The sequence below is a fragment of the Lytechinus pictus genome, chromosome 12, assembly GCF_037042905.1.
Source record: "Lytechinus pictus isolate F3 Inbred chromosome 12, Lp3.0, whole genome shotgun sequence".
NCBI classification, from domain to species: Eukaryota; Metazoa; Echinodermata; class Echinoidea; order Temnopleuroida; family Toxopneustidae; genus Lytechinus; species Lytechinus pictus.
In genome coordinates, this window is record NC_087256.1 from 1,391,689 (window position 1) to 1,407,563 (window position 15,875).

Consider the following 15,875-nt stretch of genomic DNA (forward strand, 5'->3'; position numbering starts at 1 on the left):
GATCTTACGATTTCAATGCTGCCAATTTGTATTGACAAATTTGTCAAGATGGCTTTAGACGCTGTGAGAATTAGAACTTGCGTTCAGGAAATCGTCAAACATGACTTACAGATCAATTCATATGCTCAGGTAAGTTCACGTACTAAAATCAATCGTTGATTTCTACGATTATTTGATGAAAATTATATTTTATCCCTAATTTTCTACATCGTACAATTAAGTTTATAATATTGCTATGCGATTCTGTGCGACTGTTTTTTAAACAGTCCCACATACCCAGCTCTGCGCTAGTAACTCTCCGAAGAATTGACAATGTCACTACTCACGTTAATTATGCGTGTCTATGTATGTTAGTGTTACAGTCTTGTAGTAGAGTCAGGTATTGTATTACCGGACACTGCACTATTATGATTCTGGACGCGCATATTACTGTGTACGAAAACAATTTCGTCCCGCAAGATTTACGCAGTTCAATTTCACAGAGCAATTGACATTTGATTTTGATTTGTTAATGTTAGAATTAAGTTATAATATAAGTAAGTTAGATTGAGAACAAGATTGCAAAAAAGCCAAAAACATTAATGGCGAAAAAATCAAATATTATCTTTTAAATTAAATGACAGAAAATGCTTAAAATATCATATGTCAAAGTTTTGCATTAACAATTGATATATTTTCTGGTGGAAATATGGGCATGATTTGCTGAATTTCAATCTTGTCCGCTCCTTCGATCGAATTGTGGTGTGGTGTATTGTGGGTGATCTTCGATGGCTAGCTAGTTCTCAAGGTACCCGTGTGCGAGGTTTACCGACGATCGACAGTGCATGATGTGCATCGATAGAACTTGATGAGTGTCACAATACGAACAAGCATAATATCGGAAAGTGCCATGCAGTTAAAAAGAACAAAAAAAATCAAATTAGTTAGCAAACGCAAATTTATTACCAACATCTGCTCAGATTCGATATAAAAAAAGCAAACAAAAACTAAGAATTTACTCATGATATGATATATGAAGAAAAAATCACACAAATTCTTTCTTACATCATTCTAATCAAGAATACTGACAAGAGTTCCATATGCACCCCTCACTAAAAAAGTAAAATTGAAAATAAAAACATGGAGAAGGTTCAGAATAATATATCTAGCCCTAATATAGAACATATATGATGGGGGAGTGGAAATACATACCAAATTTTTGGTTTATTCTGTCAAATTTCGAGCAGGATCTAGTGTGTGTAATTGTCCATAGACATCATTGGTTTATTTAGTCAGTAAAGGGTCTGTGAGTCAAGACTAGTTGAACTATTGGCTGATAATCATTAAAATACCCCTTCCGGTATCAGCACTTCTCGCCAGCATAGCGGGAAGAGGTCTTGACTGCAGATAAAACGAGGTGAGTTCGAGTCCCTACTAAGGTAAGCAGCAGTAAAAAAAATGATAGAAAAATCTGAAGTGAACGAACCGGAAGTCTCAACAATCTTTTGTTATTTTTGGTGGGGGTGCATATGGAATTCTTTCCAGAATATCTTTACCCATCCTACGCAGGCTTGGTCCTACGTACACACGTCCGGAATCATGATGTAATTTGTCGCATAAATAATTGTTTTTCGTGGAGGGGTATGCGGCAAGTGCGATGCAAAGAAAACAGTTGGTAAATATAAAATAATTTCATCATATGCATAATTTTCATAATATTTGGAATAGCATTTTTGTGCAAATTTTTCTTGATTGTATTTCCTCTAGTTGTCATTTTTAAAGCACTGAAATAAAGTTGTCCGGCAATAGGATACATTGCCATACTTGTAACTTAGATTCCCTTCCTCCGAGGTGTGGAGATCGGTGGAGAACCGCAGTTTGTTGAGATTTTGAAGCTTCTAATTGGGCCTGTCCGGTCGATGATGCTGGACAAGGACAGGTGAATAGTTCACGACAACCAGTAGGCCTACAGTACTTTAGTACTAGAGCTGGCGCACGGCCAATATTGGAGACTCTCTCCAATATGAAAGACAATCTTCCATATTCAATATGATATTGCAGACTTGCTTTTCAAAAGAACAAACGAAACACCACCAAAACGTGTAATTTTTCCACCCAAAATTTTGTCTCCCTGAGTCTGAGGTCAGAAGCCAATTTGTTTTGTGTGTGGATGACAACAAAAATCCTCATCAAAACAACAGTAGACTGAATTTTTTAAAGTAGACGGTGAAAAGGGGTAATTTTTCATGAGGAATCTGCTTGTCATATTTTTATTTGCCGCCAAGGTAATCCTTTTGCAGCAAATGTAAACATGAATCTTATCTTAAAGATACATGATATTTATCGGCCAATACAATTTACAAGTATTTTTTAAATCTAAGTTAGCACTGCTCATGATATTTTCGCCCTCTATACGCTTCTTGTAGCTAGGCTACGATAACAAAGACGGCAAGGTGGCTACAATAACAGACTGAGTAAACGCTCCTCTACTTTTAATATTTTGATTCATTATATATGTGTAATATTAGTTAAAGATATAACTATTTTGCGCCAACAGGATTCAAATGATATTGTAGCCCATTTCCATAAGTTTGGGCTCAAAAGCCTAAAGAAACAAGTATTTTGGAACAACATTATTGTCTCCAAAATACTTGGTGCGCGTAGAGCAATGGCATCCCGTCCCTGGCTCCGTGGAGATTAAGCACGTCAGTGATATGACATTAATCTCCAGGAGCCTCCTGGCTAGGTAGGCCTAGCTTGCCAGGAGGCTCCTAGAGAGTAAAAACAATGTACTAACGTATGCTTACTCTCCACTGAGTCAGGGATTGCGTCTCATTCATGTGCGTGTACCGCGAAAAAAATGAAACTTTTGCCCTTAGATTTCTACTTTCCTTCTAAAAGATCTAGCCCTAAATCATGTAAATGGGATACAACTTCATTTCCGACATTTCTACGATATTGATATCATTTTTGAACAAGAATTCATTTAAAAAATGAGAAAAATATGAAAAGACGGGGAAAACTTGCCACAATGTTTATGTCGCCATCTTGTTTTCTTTGTTTTTTTCCAAGGCTACAGCACACATATTGCGATATGCGTGCTGTAGCCTTGGCGAAAAACATGTTGGCCGGTGCAAAACTGCATTAGTGCCGAACTCTGTACAGTCCAAGTGGAATTCATATAGGGTCTATACCCTGGCCATGAATAATCTTAAATGTTTTTGGATCATTTTCTACTCTATTCCTCAGAAACAGAATCAGACCTCCTTAAAAAATCGATAGACCAAATTCAACCCTGGGCTTAACACTTTACCCTACCCTAAACCTAACATAAAATCCTATTGCAACTCTAACCTTGCAGTTGCATCTTAGACGAAATTAAGCCCGGAGCAATTTTCACAGGAGCAAATGTTGTGCCACCATTATAATTATTCTTTTTATTTCAGGAGCTGAGGAGTAATTGCAAGACCATGGAGATTCTAGACAATATCAATGTGAAAATCAAAGCAGAGACTGCCATATGTAAACAAAGAATAGAGGTAAGATTTGAGAGCAGGTTGGTATCACGAAGGAAATTAATTTAAAGAGTTAGATATCAAATCAATCAATATTTTTTTGTCATATAGAACTCAGGTTGGTCATAAGTTTTCACGTGATCAATATCCCACAATGTCTTCTGTGACTTTTGTCCTTGGACATTGTGACTCCAAACTTTAATCAGATCATTATCACTCCTATACATACTTGACCTAAATTTGATGTTGATCTGTGAAACAGTTTGTTAATAATAATGACTGAGAATGTAAAATAGGAAAGATAAACTGACAGATGACCCCAAAACAATGCCTATGGTGGGCGAAGGCATGAAAATCAAACAAGCCTAGCAATGAAAATTCAATTCAAATTTAATGTGAAATATGAAAGTTATGGCATTTGAAAGTTTTTGCCATTTCATAACACAGTTATATGCACACCAGGCCAGAGTAGCAATCACACCCTCACATTTTTCTTTGTATTTTTACTGGAGATATTAAATTCTTAGCTCCTTTAATGGAAATCGTAGTTTCACTCTACCCTGAAAATATAGGAAAATCTGCATTTTTGTAATTTAATATTTATTTAATCAAGAATTTCTTTCTCATCAAATCAACCAACTATTGAAATTATGATATTTCATGATAATATAAAATAAATAATGAGGATATGACCTCATTAGTTCTATCATTTTCATACGGACTAGAATGTGCATATAATTGCTTGGGAAATTAAGTGGAAATTTGAATGTCAAAACTAATTTATTTACATCTGATTTTAATTTAAAAATTTTGTGTAATCCTTGCTTGATTTTCTGCATTTGTTCAATTCATCTCACTTTAGTTGTAAAAAGGAGAGTAATACTAATATATCTTTGATAGTTTGTTTGAAAATTCATTGCATTTTGTTTGATAATATTTTAATATAAGGAGCTAGAGAAGATTGGCAAAGAGCAAGATAAAGAAACTGACAGAATAGGACTACTCAAGGAAGCAGATCATTACAGAAAACAACTCAGAAAGTAAGTTTTGAATATTACTGTATAGGCCTGTATAAGTTCATAATGGAAATATAAGAATTATAATTACCTGTAATTCTGTATTTGTAATTATCACACAGGTATTACTATGCCCAAGTCCAATATTTTGGGACTACAGAAATTTATCAACTTTTTCATAGAAATTTTATTTAGGTTTAGTGGAGATATGGATTAATCTGGTTTAGAAAATTGATTTGAATGAGACAATCCTACATTTTGAAGGTCATCTTAAGCTAGGTTTAATGTATGAATTAACTTTGGAAAGCACATATGAATTAATGAGCAGTCAATATATACTATTTATTATCTGATTTCTGTCAGCACCCAGACTGCGATAAGGCAAGCCAACCTTCGCTGCAAGATGGAGATTGATAGAAACCAAAGAAATGATCTGATGAAAGGACAAGAAGATCCAGAAGTCAGAAAAAGGTAAGGTTTCTTGTATGACTTTTCAAACAATTTGATAGAGGAAGAGTAAGAATTGTATATTTTACCAGGACTTAGCTATCTTTTGAAAGCAAAGCTGATGAAAGTATCATGTAACTGTATATCAAACAGGATGTGATAGTTTGTCTCACCATCCCATTTCAAGAGGTGAATAACTGTATGTTTATTGTAAAGAAAACAATGTTTTTATTTCTCTACAAGAAATATTTTTGGTATGAATATTAAGGCTTCCTGAAGAAAACACACACTAAAGTCTGCTAGCATGTATATAAACTGCATGCTTATATCTAAATCTTGCTCATTCAAGTTAATTGTGGTTACATCACAAAGGAATTTCACTGCCACTGCATGTGAAAGAAACAAATGGAGGAATTTGGAACAAAAAAATGAGGGCCAATGCACCCTTTCTTTGTGTGTACTCAAAATAATTGATAGTGCCTCGATGAGCCGAAGTGATTAAGCAAATTCCAAAAGCTCCATCACTGCAAGTGATGGCAACTACACTTTATCACATTCATAACTAAGCTATTCGTATTACAATTTTTAGAATGTGGTATATAATGTACAGACAATGTATGCTACCAAGTGCACTAGATAGGGAGAAATTCTTGCTTCTTATGCCTTAAATACTACGGTGCATTGCACTTTCATTCAGTTCACAGTGCAAGGTCTCTTTCCATCTAAGAGAATGCAGTTGGGTTACAGTTGCATTGCCAGTGCCTTTTACCTAGAAAATACAAATATTGAATGTTTATGAGTGCAATGGACAGAATACTTCATTGCACGAATGAAGGAACATTTATTATTTGGTTTATATGACACTTCAAAGTAGATTATTTTTCATAGGAAATTTATCAGTTTCTATGCAATATATGATCATGCAGTGCGAGCTCGGTCTGTTGAATGTTGTGTATGTCGCTTACAATGCCCGCGTCGCGTGCAATGGACAAAATTGTATGGATCCAAAATTGCACGATGAATGGATCCTAAATTGCACGGTCGATGACGTCATTTTAAAATGGTCCGAATGATCGATATCAAACAACCAATCAAATGCCAAGGATCTATCTAGGTGTCATATAATTAATTCTATGTATCTTCTGCTTTTATCTATTTAGGAAAAATAAGGAAGACCTAGCTAAAACAGCAAGTAGTATTACAGAAAGTCTTCAGAGTCTGAATCGTATGATGGCAGACAATGTGGAAAGGAGTAGCCTAACAAACCAAACATTAGGTCAGTATAATCATCCTTCTTGAATTTTTCTGAGATACCATATTTAGTTTTGCACTAGACTAGTTTACTACTGTGTTCGATATTGAATGGACATTTCTTTCCAGGAGATCTACTTCTGTTGATATTTTATTAGTATTTCATTAACCCACTTTTGGCTGAATTCTGAAATTCCCATAGACTTTGTACTAGGACCACCTAATTTCAGTAGGCAATGACTTATTTCTGGATAAACTAAACAATACCCAGTCTGCATGCACATCTTGATGTTTCCTTTGTAATGTTACTCTGAATCTATTTTAAATTGCAAAATGGATACAATGAAATCTTTTTGGTATCATGGGCAAATTCCTTCAATCTCTGTAGAACCATCATTTCCTAAAGAATGTATGCCAGAAAAAAACTTTTTTCAGAGATAGATATTACAATCATTAAAAATGATCAATATCACATTTGACACTGATGTGGTGAGAATAAATTCTATTCTTTGATTTGAGACCAAATACTCAACAGATGATCCATGATTGGCAGATTACAAACAATAATAAACAAGAGGCTCATCTAAAACAATATGCTGAAATACACCAACTGTTTTTGGTGCATCAGTTAAAAAAAAAAAATAGGAACAACAATCAGGAGTAAATTCAGACTTATAACAGGTCTCTACTCTCCTCCTTTGCATTTTTATCTACAGTGACATCATCAAATAGAATCCAGGAAACAAATGAAGAATTCAAAGGAATGGCAGGAGTCATTCAGACCAGCCGAAATCTCCTCACTAAATACGGACGTCGGGAAATGACGGACAAGTTGCTCATATTCCTTGCCCTAGCCCTCTTTCTTGCCACAGTGATATACATTCTAAAGAAAAGGATATTCTGATTGTCAGCAAGACATTCAACAGACTCAAAAGACAACGAAACATTGTGAAAAGCCTTGAAGGTTCATTCAGATTGGAAGAAAGGAGATGCATTTAATTTATTGACCACAAGAACAATGTCACCCCTGTGTTGAACCTGTGATAAGAATAACATTATTCAGTGAGTTAACCCATTGCTCTATTCATTTTGCAAGAAGAAAGGGAATGTATTTACACATTGGCCATCAGAACCATTTCATCTCTATTTTTAGACTGTTCAGGAATAAGACAATTCATTCTTGGGGGGGGGGGGTTAATGAGCATTTTCTCAAGGAAATTCACCACTATTTTCAGTGCTATATTTGTATATTGTAAAGAGGATATTTTTTCTGATGAAAAGTGTTAAATCTGCATTGGTTGATGTCATGAGAATGTGTTAATCATGATTATTTGGGGTCGTAAGGTAGAAATCAAAGGGTGCAAAGGTCACTATTTACCTGAAATTATTTTGTTCTTGTGAATTTAAAGAATCGTTAAAGGGACCAATTTTAAACTTAACTCCTTTACGCATATGACTGTGATGTCATTACATTTGGGGATCATAAGGTGAAAAGTCAAGAGGTCTACATCCTGAAATATCTCATTCTTGTGATAATTGAACCATTTAAGGGATCAACTTTAGACTTGACTGAGGATGATCTCATTAGATTTTGGGATTTACAATTTCCTAGGTCACAGATGACATTACATACATTCAATTATCTTGTTCTTGCAATAACCTATAAACTTGATCATATTAAAAAATGGCTCATGTGGGCATATGGGAGTATTAGTGATCTGATTAGACTTTATTTTATACATTTTTTTTGTGGCTGTTTATTGTGCTCTTTCCTCATACTTGAATGTGCAGAAAAACTTTTTCCCACTACAGATATGAATAATCTGTAGTATTTGATTTGAGTGTCAAATGAACTGATGAATTGAAATTGTACTGTTTAGAATTTGTATCACAATTAGCTATCTGTAGGTACACCTGAAATTTATACTGGGGACTTTTTTCATAAAATTTGTTATCATAACAACATATTTGCAAAAAAAAAAGGTTTCAAGCTACCAAAATCATTCAATTTTATTGGCTGATAGTGAACTTGTTATGGACATTGTGCATTTGTTATTATGCAAGTCTTTATGAAATGGGAGCCAGAGTTTGAATTAAACGCCAAGTTCAGAATACAGGCCCTTATTTGGAATCACTGTTGATGAATAAGTATGGTATCTCAAAAGATGCAGACACATCCAGGAATCTTTAAAATAGACCGTTCTATGAACACAGTCAAAATGTAAATTGAAAAATGAAGATTCTTTCCTTTGAGTGGATTATAGAGTACAGAGACAGGGTATTCAATTGATTTTTTAAAAAGATTTCATATTAATTCTTGCACACTTCAAAAAGATAATTCAAATTATGGAAGAATTAACACCATCTGGAGATCAGTTCTCTTATATCACTCGTGTGTGCACCGCTTCTGATCAAGTGAGTGAAGGTGGCATTTATTTTGTTATTTGATCAATGGATTTGTTGTTCTAATATTAGCAAACAATTATGCACGACCACCAGAGGATATGTTTGGAACTATGGTTGTCGAAGTGACGCCGGAATGCTACTATTTTCCTGAGCGGTGCAGCCCTGAAGGGAAATGGTTGTATTCGCGTCACTGAGGGGATTTTAGTTTCACCAGACGATGAAAGGCCATATATATTTGGTTTATATCTGTCATAGGTATTGAATACATTAGATAGGAAATATAATTGAATGAATGCTGGTAATCCAGTTTTAGAGTGAGAAGTTATTAATAAGATTTGACAAAGGTGATCGATCACTGTGTTTACGCACATTGTTATCAAATAGAAATCTATGTAGTTTGATTTAAGTCCCGCCCATCAAGCTGTAAATAGTTGTTGTTCTATTTACAGCCCAGCTATTTTTCCCCGCTTGTGACATCAGGGGAACGTTTCATAAAAGGACTTGTCAAATGTTTATCTGACAAGTACTGTTATATCTGACAGTTACTATGGTAACAGTGCCTCTCAGCCAGTCATAATCAAGGGAAGTTGTCAGACCTGACAACTTGTTGGACGAAAATGTTGTTGAAACACTCCCCAGAGGAGCGTTTCATGAAAGGACTTGTCGGACGTTTATCCGACAAGCCCTGTTTTATCTGACAGTTACCTTAGTAACAGTGACTATCAGGCAACCAGAATCAAGAGAAGTTGTCAGATTTGACAACTTGTCAGACAGAAATGTTGATGAAATGCTGCCCAGATGTCAGGGTTCATGCCATTTTGTCCCAAGTTTGTGATGTGGTTGGAATTATCTTTGGTCACCTGACAGGGTTTAGACCAATCACATGTTCAGATTATTATGATTGATATAATACCTTGTAGCATCACTGAAGAAAATGAATATTATACCCTCCATTCACTTGGTTCCAGGATGTCATCACTGTACAAAAAGTGCAGATTTAAATCTAATTTGTGCTCTCCTACCTGTAATTTGATATAATGAAGTTTATCCGTAATTGATATTAATTCATGTCTTTAATGTAGGCCACCTATTTTCTCTTTGAAATATATTTTTTGATGATTGTTGAAGGTTGCTGGAAAAGATTTTATAATTACATGTGGTGATGGTGGTGATATTTTTTTTAACCTGATTGCTAAGAAAGCATGAATCCTTGTAAGCAAGCAACCAGAAGACCGACGGCTTAAGGTCCTCTCAGAGGGACCTGGTAATGAAGATTAATGCCTTACCAAAGGGCACTAGCACACCAAGTGGGAATCGAACCTGGGTCACCGGAATCTGAAAATCCCCGCTCTACCGACTGAGCTATTGCACCTCCATGTACATCATTAATAGGGATGCAAAGTACTACAACTTGTACTTGCTGCCCCTTACATATTGGACCAATACTGCATTTGTAATGGAATTCTAATGACTTTTTCACAGCCAATCCATTTTTATTCACATTGATCTTGGTCGAATCTTTGTTTTAAAAAGTGTTTTTGTTAATACATTGAATTAAGTCTTTGAGTTTATGATCATACAGATCAGGTAATGGTGTAAGCATAAATAATGAGTGCATGCAGTTGAGAATCCGTCAAGTTTCCTCCAATAATGTAAAGCTTAGTTTGATTTCTCAATGAACATGAAATTGAACAATTTTACCCTTTAATTTTCAAAATCTGTCTGATTCATACATTGGTTTCATCTTTTGATTAGGAGTTATTTGGAAGGATTTCACCTTTTCAGCAAATTTGTTACTAAAACGTTTATATCACTGTTAGATGTTGTACACAACCCCCATGCTGTTAAAATAAAGTCTTACTCTGAGCTTTATTGCCAATACATTAATACATTCCGCAGAGCATACTGTAAAACAATCTGTTATTAGTGTGTGAAATATATACCCATAATATTGAATAGAGAATGTTTTTATGAGAAAAAATAAGGAAATAAATAAATGTTAATTCTTCATGATACTTTTTTTTTATTTTTGTTTCCCAAATAATTTGGTTGCTATAGAAACTGGGGAATAATGAACAATTGGGCTGTACTCAGAATCATACTCTCTTTCATTGTGAGAAACCCTTTACAACTTTTTCTTATTTTCTAAGCCTCAGAAATCATTCACTCTGATGTACTGTTTGATTCATTATAATGTCCCTGTAAAATATATGATGTAAAGTGTATATCATGCAATATAATATATTGACTATTATTAAAATTCAGTATTTTGTTTTATATGTCATTCTATAGCTTGAACGTGAAGTTACCTAGCCAACCTCATTAAGTTGATTTGAAGGAAAGCTGTGAAGAAAAAAAAAGAAACAAGTGAATGAAAGTTTTGACTAGTTTGGCTGAACTGTTAATAGAAATTTTATGAATGTTTGAAAACAGAACTAAAAAGAACTAAGCCTGTGTTACATCTGAATATTGCTGGCCCGGGGCCCGGCCCAAGTCATGTTGCAACCTTGTCGTGAATTAAGGTGGATTAGGTTCGTGATAGGACCTCGTCCATTAATACCTTTTTACATCACAGCACATTCATCCCCCCCCCCCCCCCATTGGTCAAAGAAATGTATGTCATTCCCGAAGTCTGTTTCAAATTCCTGACAACTTTCAGTTAGTCTTGAGTGCACAGACCCAAATTTAAAAGTTGATAAACTTTTTTTTCAAACATGGATAAACTTGACTATTGAAACTATTGATTACCTAATTTAGTCAAACTTTGACTGAGGTTTTTTTTTGTATTTCTCTGTTTTAAAGCACATTCCATGTTTTTATAAAAGTAAGAACTGTACTGTTAAAGTTTTGAATAAACCAGACTCATAGGAAAGCTACAATTTTGGAAAATATCAGATGAAAATCTCCACATTTCTACATTTTATTGAATTTAAGTCCTCAGAAAACTCCCAAGTGATATCGATACAAAAGTATGGTGCATGAAACAAATAAAATAACCAATTACATTTGATTTGGTACTAGCAAGAAAGGAAACATCTTTATTATTTCAAACTAGATTTGATTAGATTCTTAATGAATCCCTTCTGATGAGATGGCAGTGCTAAGATTATCTGGAATAAAGATAGCTTATATATAGAGATGGAAATTCTTGGTTTCAGTTCCTTGAATGATTTCAGTTAAAAGGAAGAAGAAAAATATATATATATATACTTGCCCACCCCCCCCCCCCTTGAAAAATATTATGTGTACATATTATTTCTAAAACAAATCATCTGCAGTTGTGGAGAGTTTATCCAATTTCATGTATATTTTTTTCTTTCCAAAAACTCCATATGAGCATTGCTGTATCATTCCTCTAAAGGAAGAGATCTTTCCACTATGGAAAATTATTTGCTTCATTCTATTTATTGAAGTAAGTTGGTAAATTTCCTTTTTCTCTGTCAAAATGATATTGATGTTTTCAAGAGATAAGTTCCAAATGACATTATGATCACAAGATTTCATAATTCACAGCTCCCTTATCTGTTAGATCTTGTTTATTTGCTCCTCTGATATTGTCATATTTCTTTGTTTTGTTTGCAAATGAGGTTGGATTTCTCTTTAAATGGCCCTGAGATTGATCATGATCATTATCATAGTGATAATGACTGTAATGATGATTAAAAGTGATGATGATGATGATGATTAAAAGTGATGATGGTGATTATGATGATGATGATGATAATTGTAATGATGATGATGATTACAAGTGATGATGATTAAAAGTGATGATGATGATGATAATGATGTTGACTGTAATGATGATGATGATTACTAGTGATGATGAGGATGATGATTAAAAGTGATGATGATGGTGATGATGATGATGATTAAAAGTGATGATGGTGATGATGATGATGAGGAGGATGATGATGATGGTGACCACAAATTATATGAGAAATGCCATGATTACATTTACATACGATAATAAAAGAAGATGTTTCAGGATCAGGAACACTGTTAGCAAAGTTATACGCTATGCACAAACAAAATATTTAAACTTTAAATTTCAACTTTTTAAAGGAAATATGAAAAGAGATGGAGTATGATAAATCAGTTACTTGGAAAGTCCAAGAAGAATGTACTTTTATACATTAAAGGTCAAGTCCACCCTAGAAAAATGTTGATTTGAATAAGTAGAGAAAAATCAAACAAACAACACTGAAAATTCCATCAAAATCTGATGTAAAATAAAAAAGTTATGGCATTTTGAAGTTTCGCTAATTTTTCACAAAACAGTGATATGCACAACTCAGTGACATGCAAATGGCAGGGGCAAATGGGACAGTCGATGATGCCCATCACTCACTATTTCTTTTGTTTTTTATTGTTTGAATTATACAATATTTCATCTTTTTATATATTTGACAATAAGGACCAACTTGACTGAACCATATAATATTCAACAATGCTAATTCCACATGTTTAGGGAGGAACTAATCGTTGTTTCCCTTGATAATGAGGAGAAAATTCGAAAATTTCATATATCATATAATAAAATACAAAAGAAATAGTGAGTGGATGATGTCATCGGTCTCCTCATTTGCATACCGACCAGGATGTGCATATAATTGTTTTGTGAAATTAAGCGAAACTTTAAAATGTCATAACTTTCATATTTTACATCCGATTTTGATGAGATTTTCAGTGTTATGCTTGTTGGATTTTTCTCTTTTTATTCAAATCAACTTTTTGTTGGGTTGGACTTGTCCTCAAAATGGTTAAGATCTACATGATGAAAAGAATATTGCTTATATCAATTTAATACATATTTTGTACATTTGGGAATGCCTATAGCTAACTCCATTCAAAGTAATGACAATTATCTGGATTTTTTGTCTGTAAGATGTAATGACTATTAGTTTTTCAAACCAATAAAAGAAACTGGAAATATTAACAATTGTTAAAGGCATGAATTCATCTAGTAGAAGTGGCATTGATTAAATCAGTCCTACTCTTGTGAAAAAAACATGGTATTGTCAAACCTTTATCACTCACAACTGGAATAGTTCCTTAGAAATTGAAAATAGCCAAAATTACACCAGTATACAAAAAAGAAGTTCATGACACATCAAACCTTATCTGTTCTTCCTTTTTTTTGCTAAAATATTACAAAGATTAGTCTATAGTAGAGTTTAGGAATTTTTACTAACAAATAAAATATTAAATTAATATCAATAAGGCTTTTTGAAAAAAAAATCTACTGAAGTGGCACTAATTGACTTACATGATTACATTTTTAATTCTTTAAAACTAAATTTCATACTATTGGTGTCTCCCTTGTTCTCAATAAAGCATTTGATTCAATAGATCATTCAATTTTGTTACATGAATTAAATTTTAATGGATATACCTTATTCTTGGTTTAAAAGAGATCAAATTCAAGTTATTTCATATAATGATGTCATTTCAGATTCCCTTCAATATATTCATTTGGAATTTCTCAGGATTAATCCTTGGTCCAATTGAAATTCATATTGTTTGATGATGACACCCATATCTTGTATTCAACTGACAATACTTTATCATTGTCAACTAATTTGAATTATGAATTGTGAAAGGTATCTAGATGGTTTATATAGACAAATCAGATTATACATTATTTCAGCCTTCAAAACAGAAACAAAAAAATAGCTCTTTGCAAAACATGATGATTAAAATCAATAATACTCAAATTGAATGAGTAAATTATACAAAATTTCTTGATATTTACATCGACCATGATTTATCTTGGAATACTTACATCTCTTTTTGTCAGAAAGAAGCTATCACAGAACATCATCAACAAGCTATGCTACATGCCAAAGCCACAAATTATATTACATATTGTACAGAACTTTAGTCTTGCCCTTTTTATCTTATTGTAAAATTGTATGGGTTAATTATTCTTCTAAATTAGAAGTACTGTTGCTAAAGAGAGTTGTGAAATAGCATCTTGCACATACAAAACCTTTGTTTGAGGATTTAGAATATTGAACATTTATAAATCAAATAATTACTGTAAGATATATCTTTTTAAACATAGGTTAGGAATACTACCTTATAACTTATGTAACATGTCAGAATTAAATTGTACAGTACATAGTTATAATACCAGAAAAAAAATGAAGTATCATTTATGCTATCACGAAACAATATAAAATGCACCCTTCTTTTAGATACAAAGCTCTGTCGGTAATGGAATTCTCTGCCATCAGATATAAGTTATATAAAAACTATGAATTTATTTATACAAAAACTTAAAAATATCTTATTTCCAATTACTCATAAGTGTGAACAATGATTCATGTCGTCTATAAGGTCAGCCACTATGACTGATTAACCTACTATAGGTAATTCAGCTTGGCGTTTACCAGCAAAAATGCTGTCCTGCCGAGTTCCTACTGGAGTTACCATAAACAGAAACAAACAGATCTATTTTCCACATTGTTTAGGATTGTGCTGTTTTTTATGTCTTATCATGTTAAATTGTTATGGGTTTTTTCTTCATATTTTAGGTTATTTGTTGTTTTTGCTGTTTTTATGCCATCAAACTATTTTGCTATTTATTCTCAGTTATCATTTTCCTATACTGCATTATATAATGTTGTGGTGGCTGTCAAGACAAACCCTCTACAGTTTAATACAGCAGCCATTTTCATTTTTAATCGTGTAATTTTATATTTTATTAGGCCTTATCATTGTATCTGGTATGGTTATCAAGATATACTGTATAAAACAGGTCCTTTAGATGTAACTTAGAATGGAATAAAATCAATTGAATTGAAATGATGATGACGATGATGATCAATGATGATGATGATGATAATGATGATGATGATGATAATGATGATGATGATGATGATAATGATGATGATGATGATAATGATGATGATTATAGTTTGTACATGGAGATGGTTAAAGGAGAATGAAACCCTTGAAACCAGCTGAATCCATATCAAAGAGAAAAATCAAAGAAACATATTGTTGAAAGTTTGAGGAAGATTGAATGAATAATAAGAAAGTTATGAGCATTTGAATATTGAGATCACTAATGCCATGTAGATCCTCCAATTGGCAATGCGACCAAGATCTGTGATGTCACACACGTACAACTCCCTCATTACTTTAGTACTTATTTCACTTATATTCTCACTTTTATAGAGTCTATCACAAGGTGAGGTGTTCTCTTTATGAGAGGACAAGTACAGAGGTTTCACAACATTATATCATTGATGAATCG

At 33.4% G+C, this 15,875-nt stretch overlaps 1 protein-coding gene across 1 annotated transcript; it reads left to right on the plus strand.

Moving 5' to 3' along the window:
* The first annotated feature begins 22 nt into the window (after window positions 1-22).
* LOC129273331 (vesicle transport protein SEC20-like) lies at window positions 23-11,314 on the plus strand. Its single transcript, XM_054910353.2, has 6 exons — window positions 23-129; window positions 3,426-3,518; window positions 4,443-4,534; window positions 4,874-4,981; window positions 6,118-6,233; window positions 6,925-11,314. Exons 1-6 carry the CDS (start codon window positions 49-51, stop codon window positions 7,110-7,112), a joined length of 678 nt encoding a protein of 225 aa, XP_054766328.2. The 5' UTR covers window positions 23-48; the 3' UTR covers window positions 7,113-11,314.
* The last annotated feature ends 4,561 nt before the right edge of the window (window positions 11,315-15,875 follow it).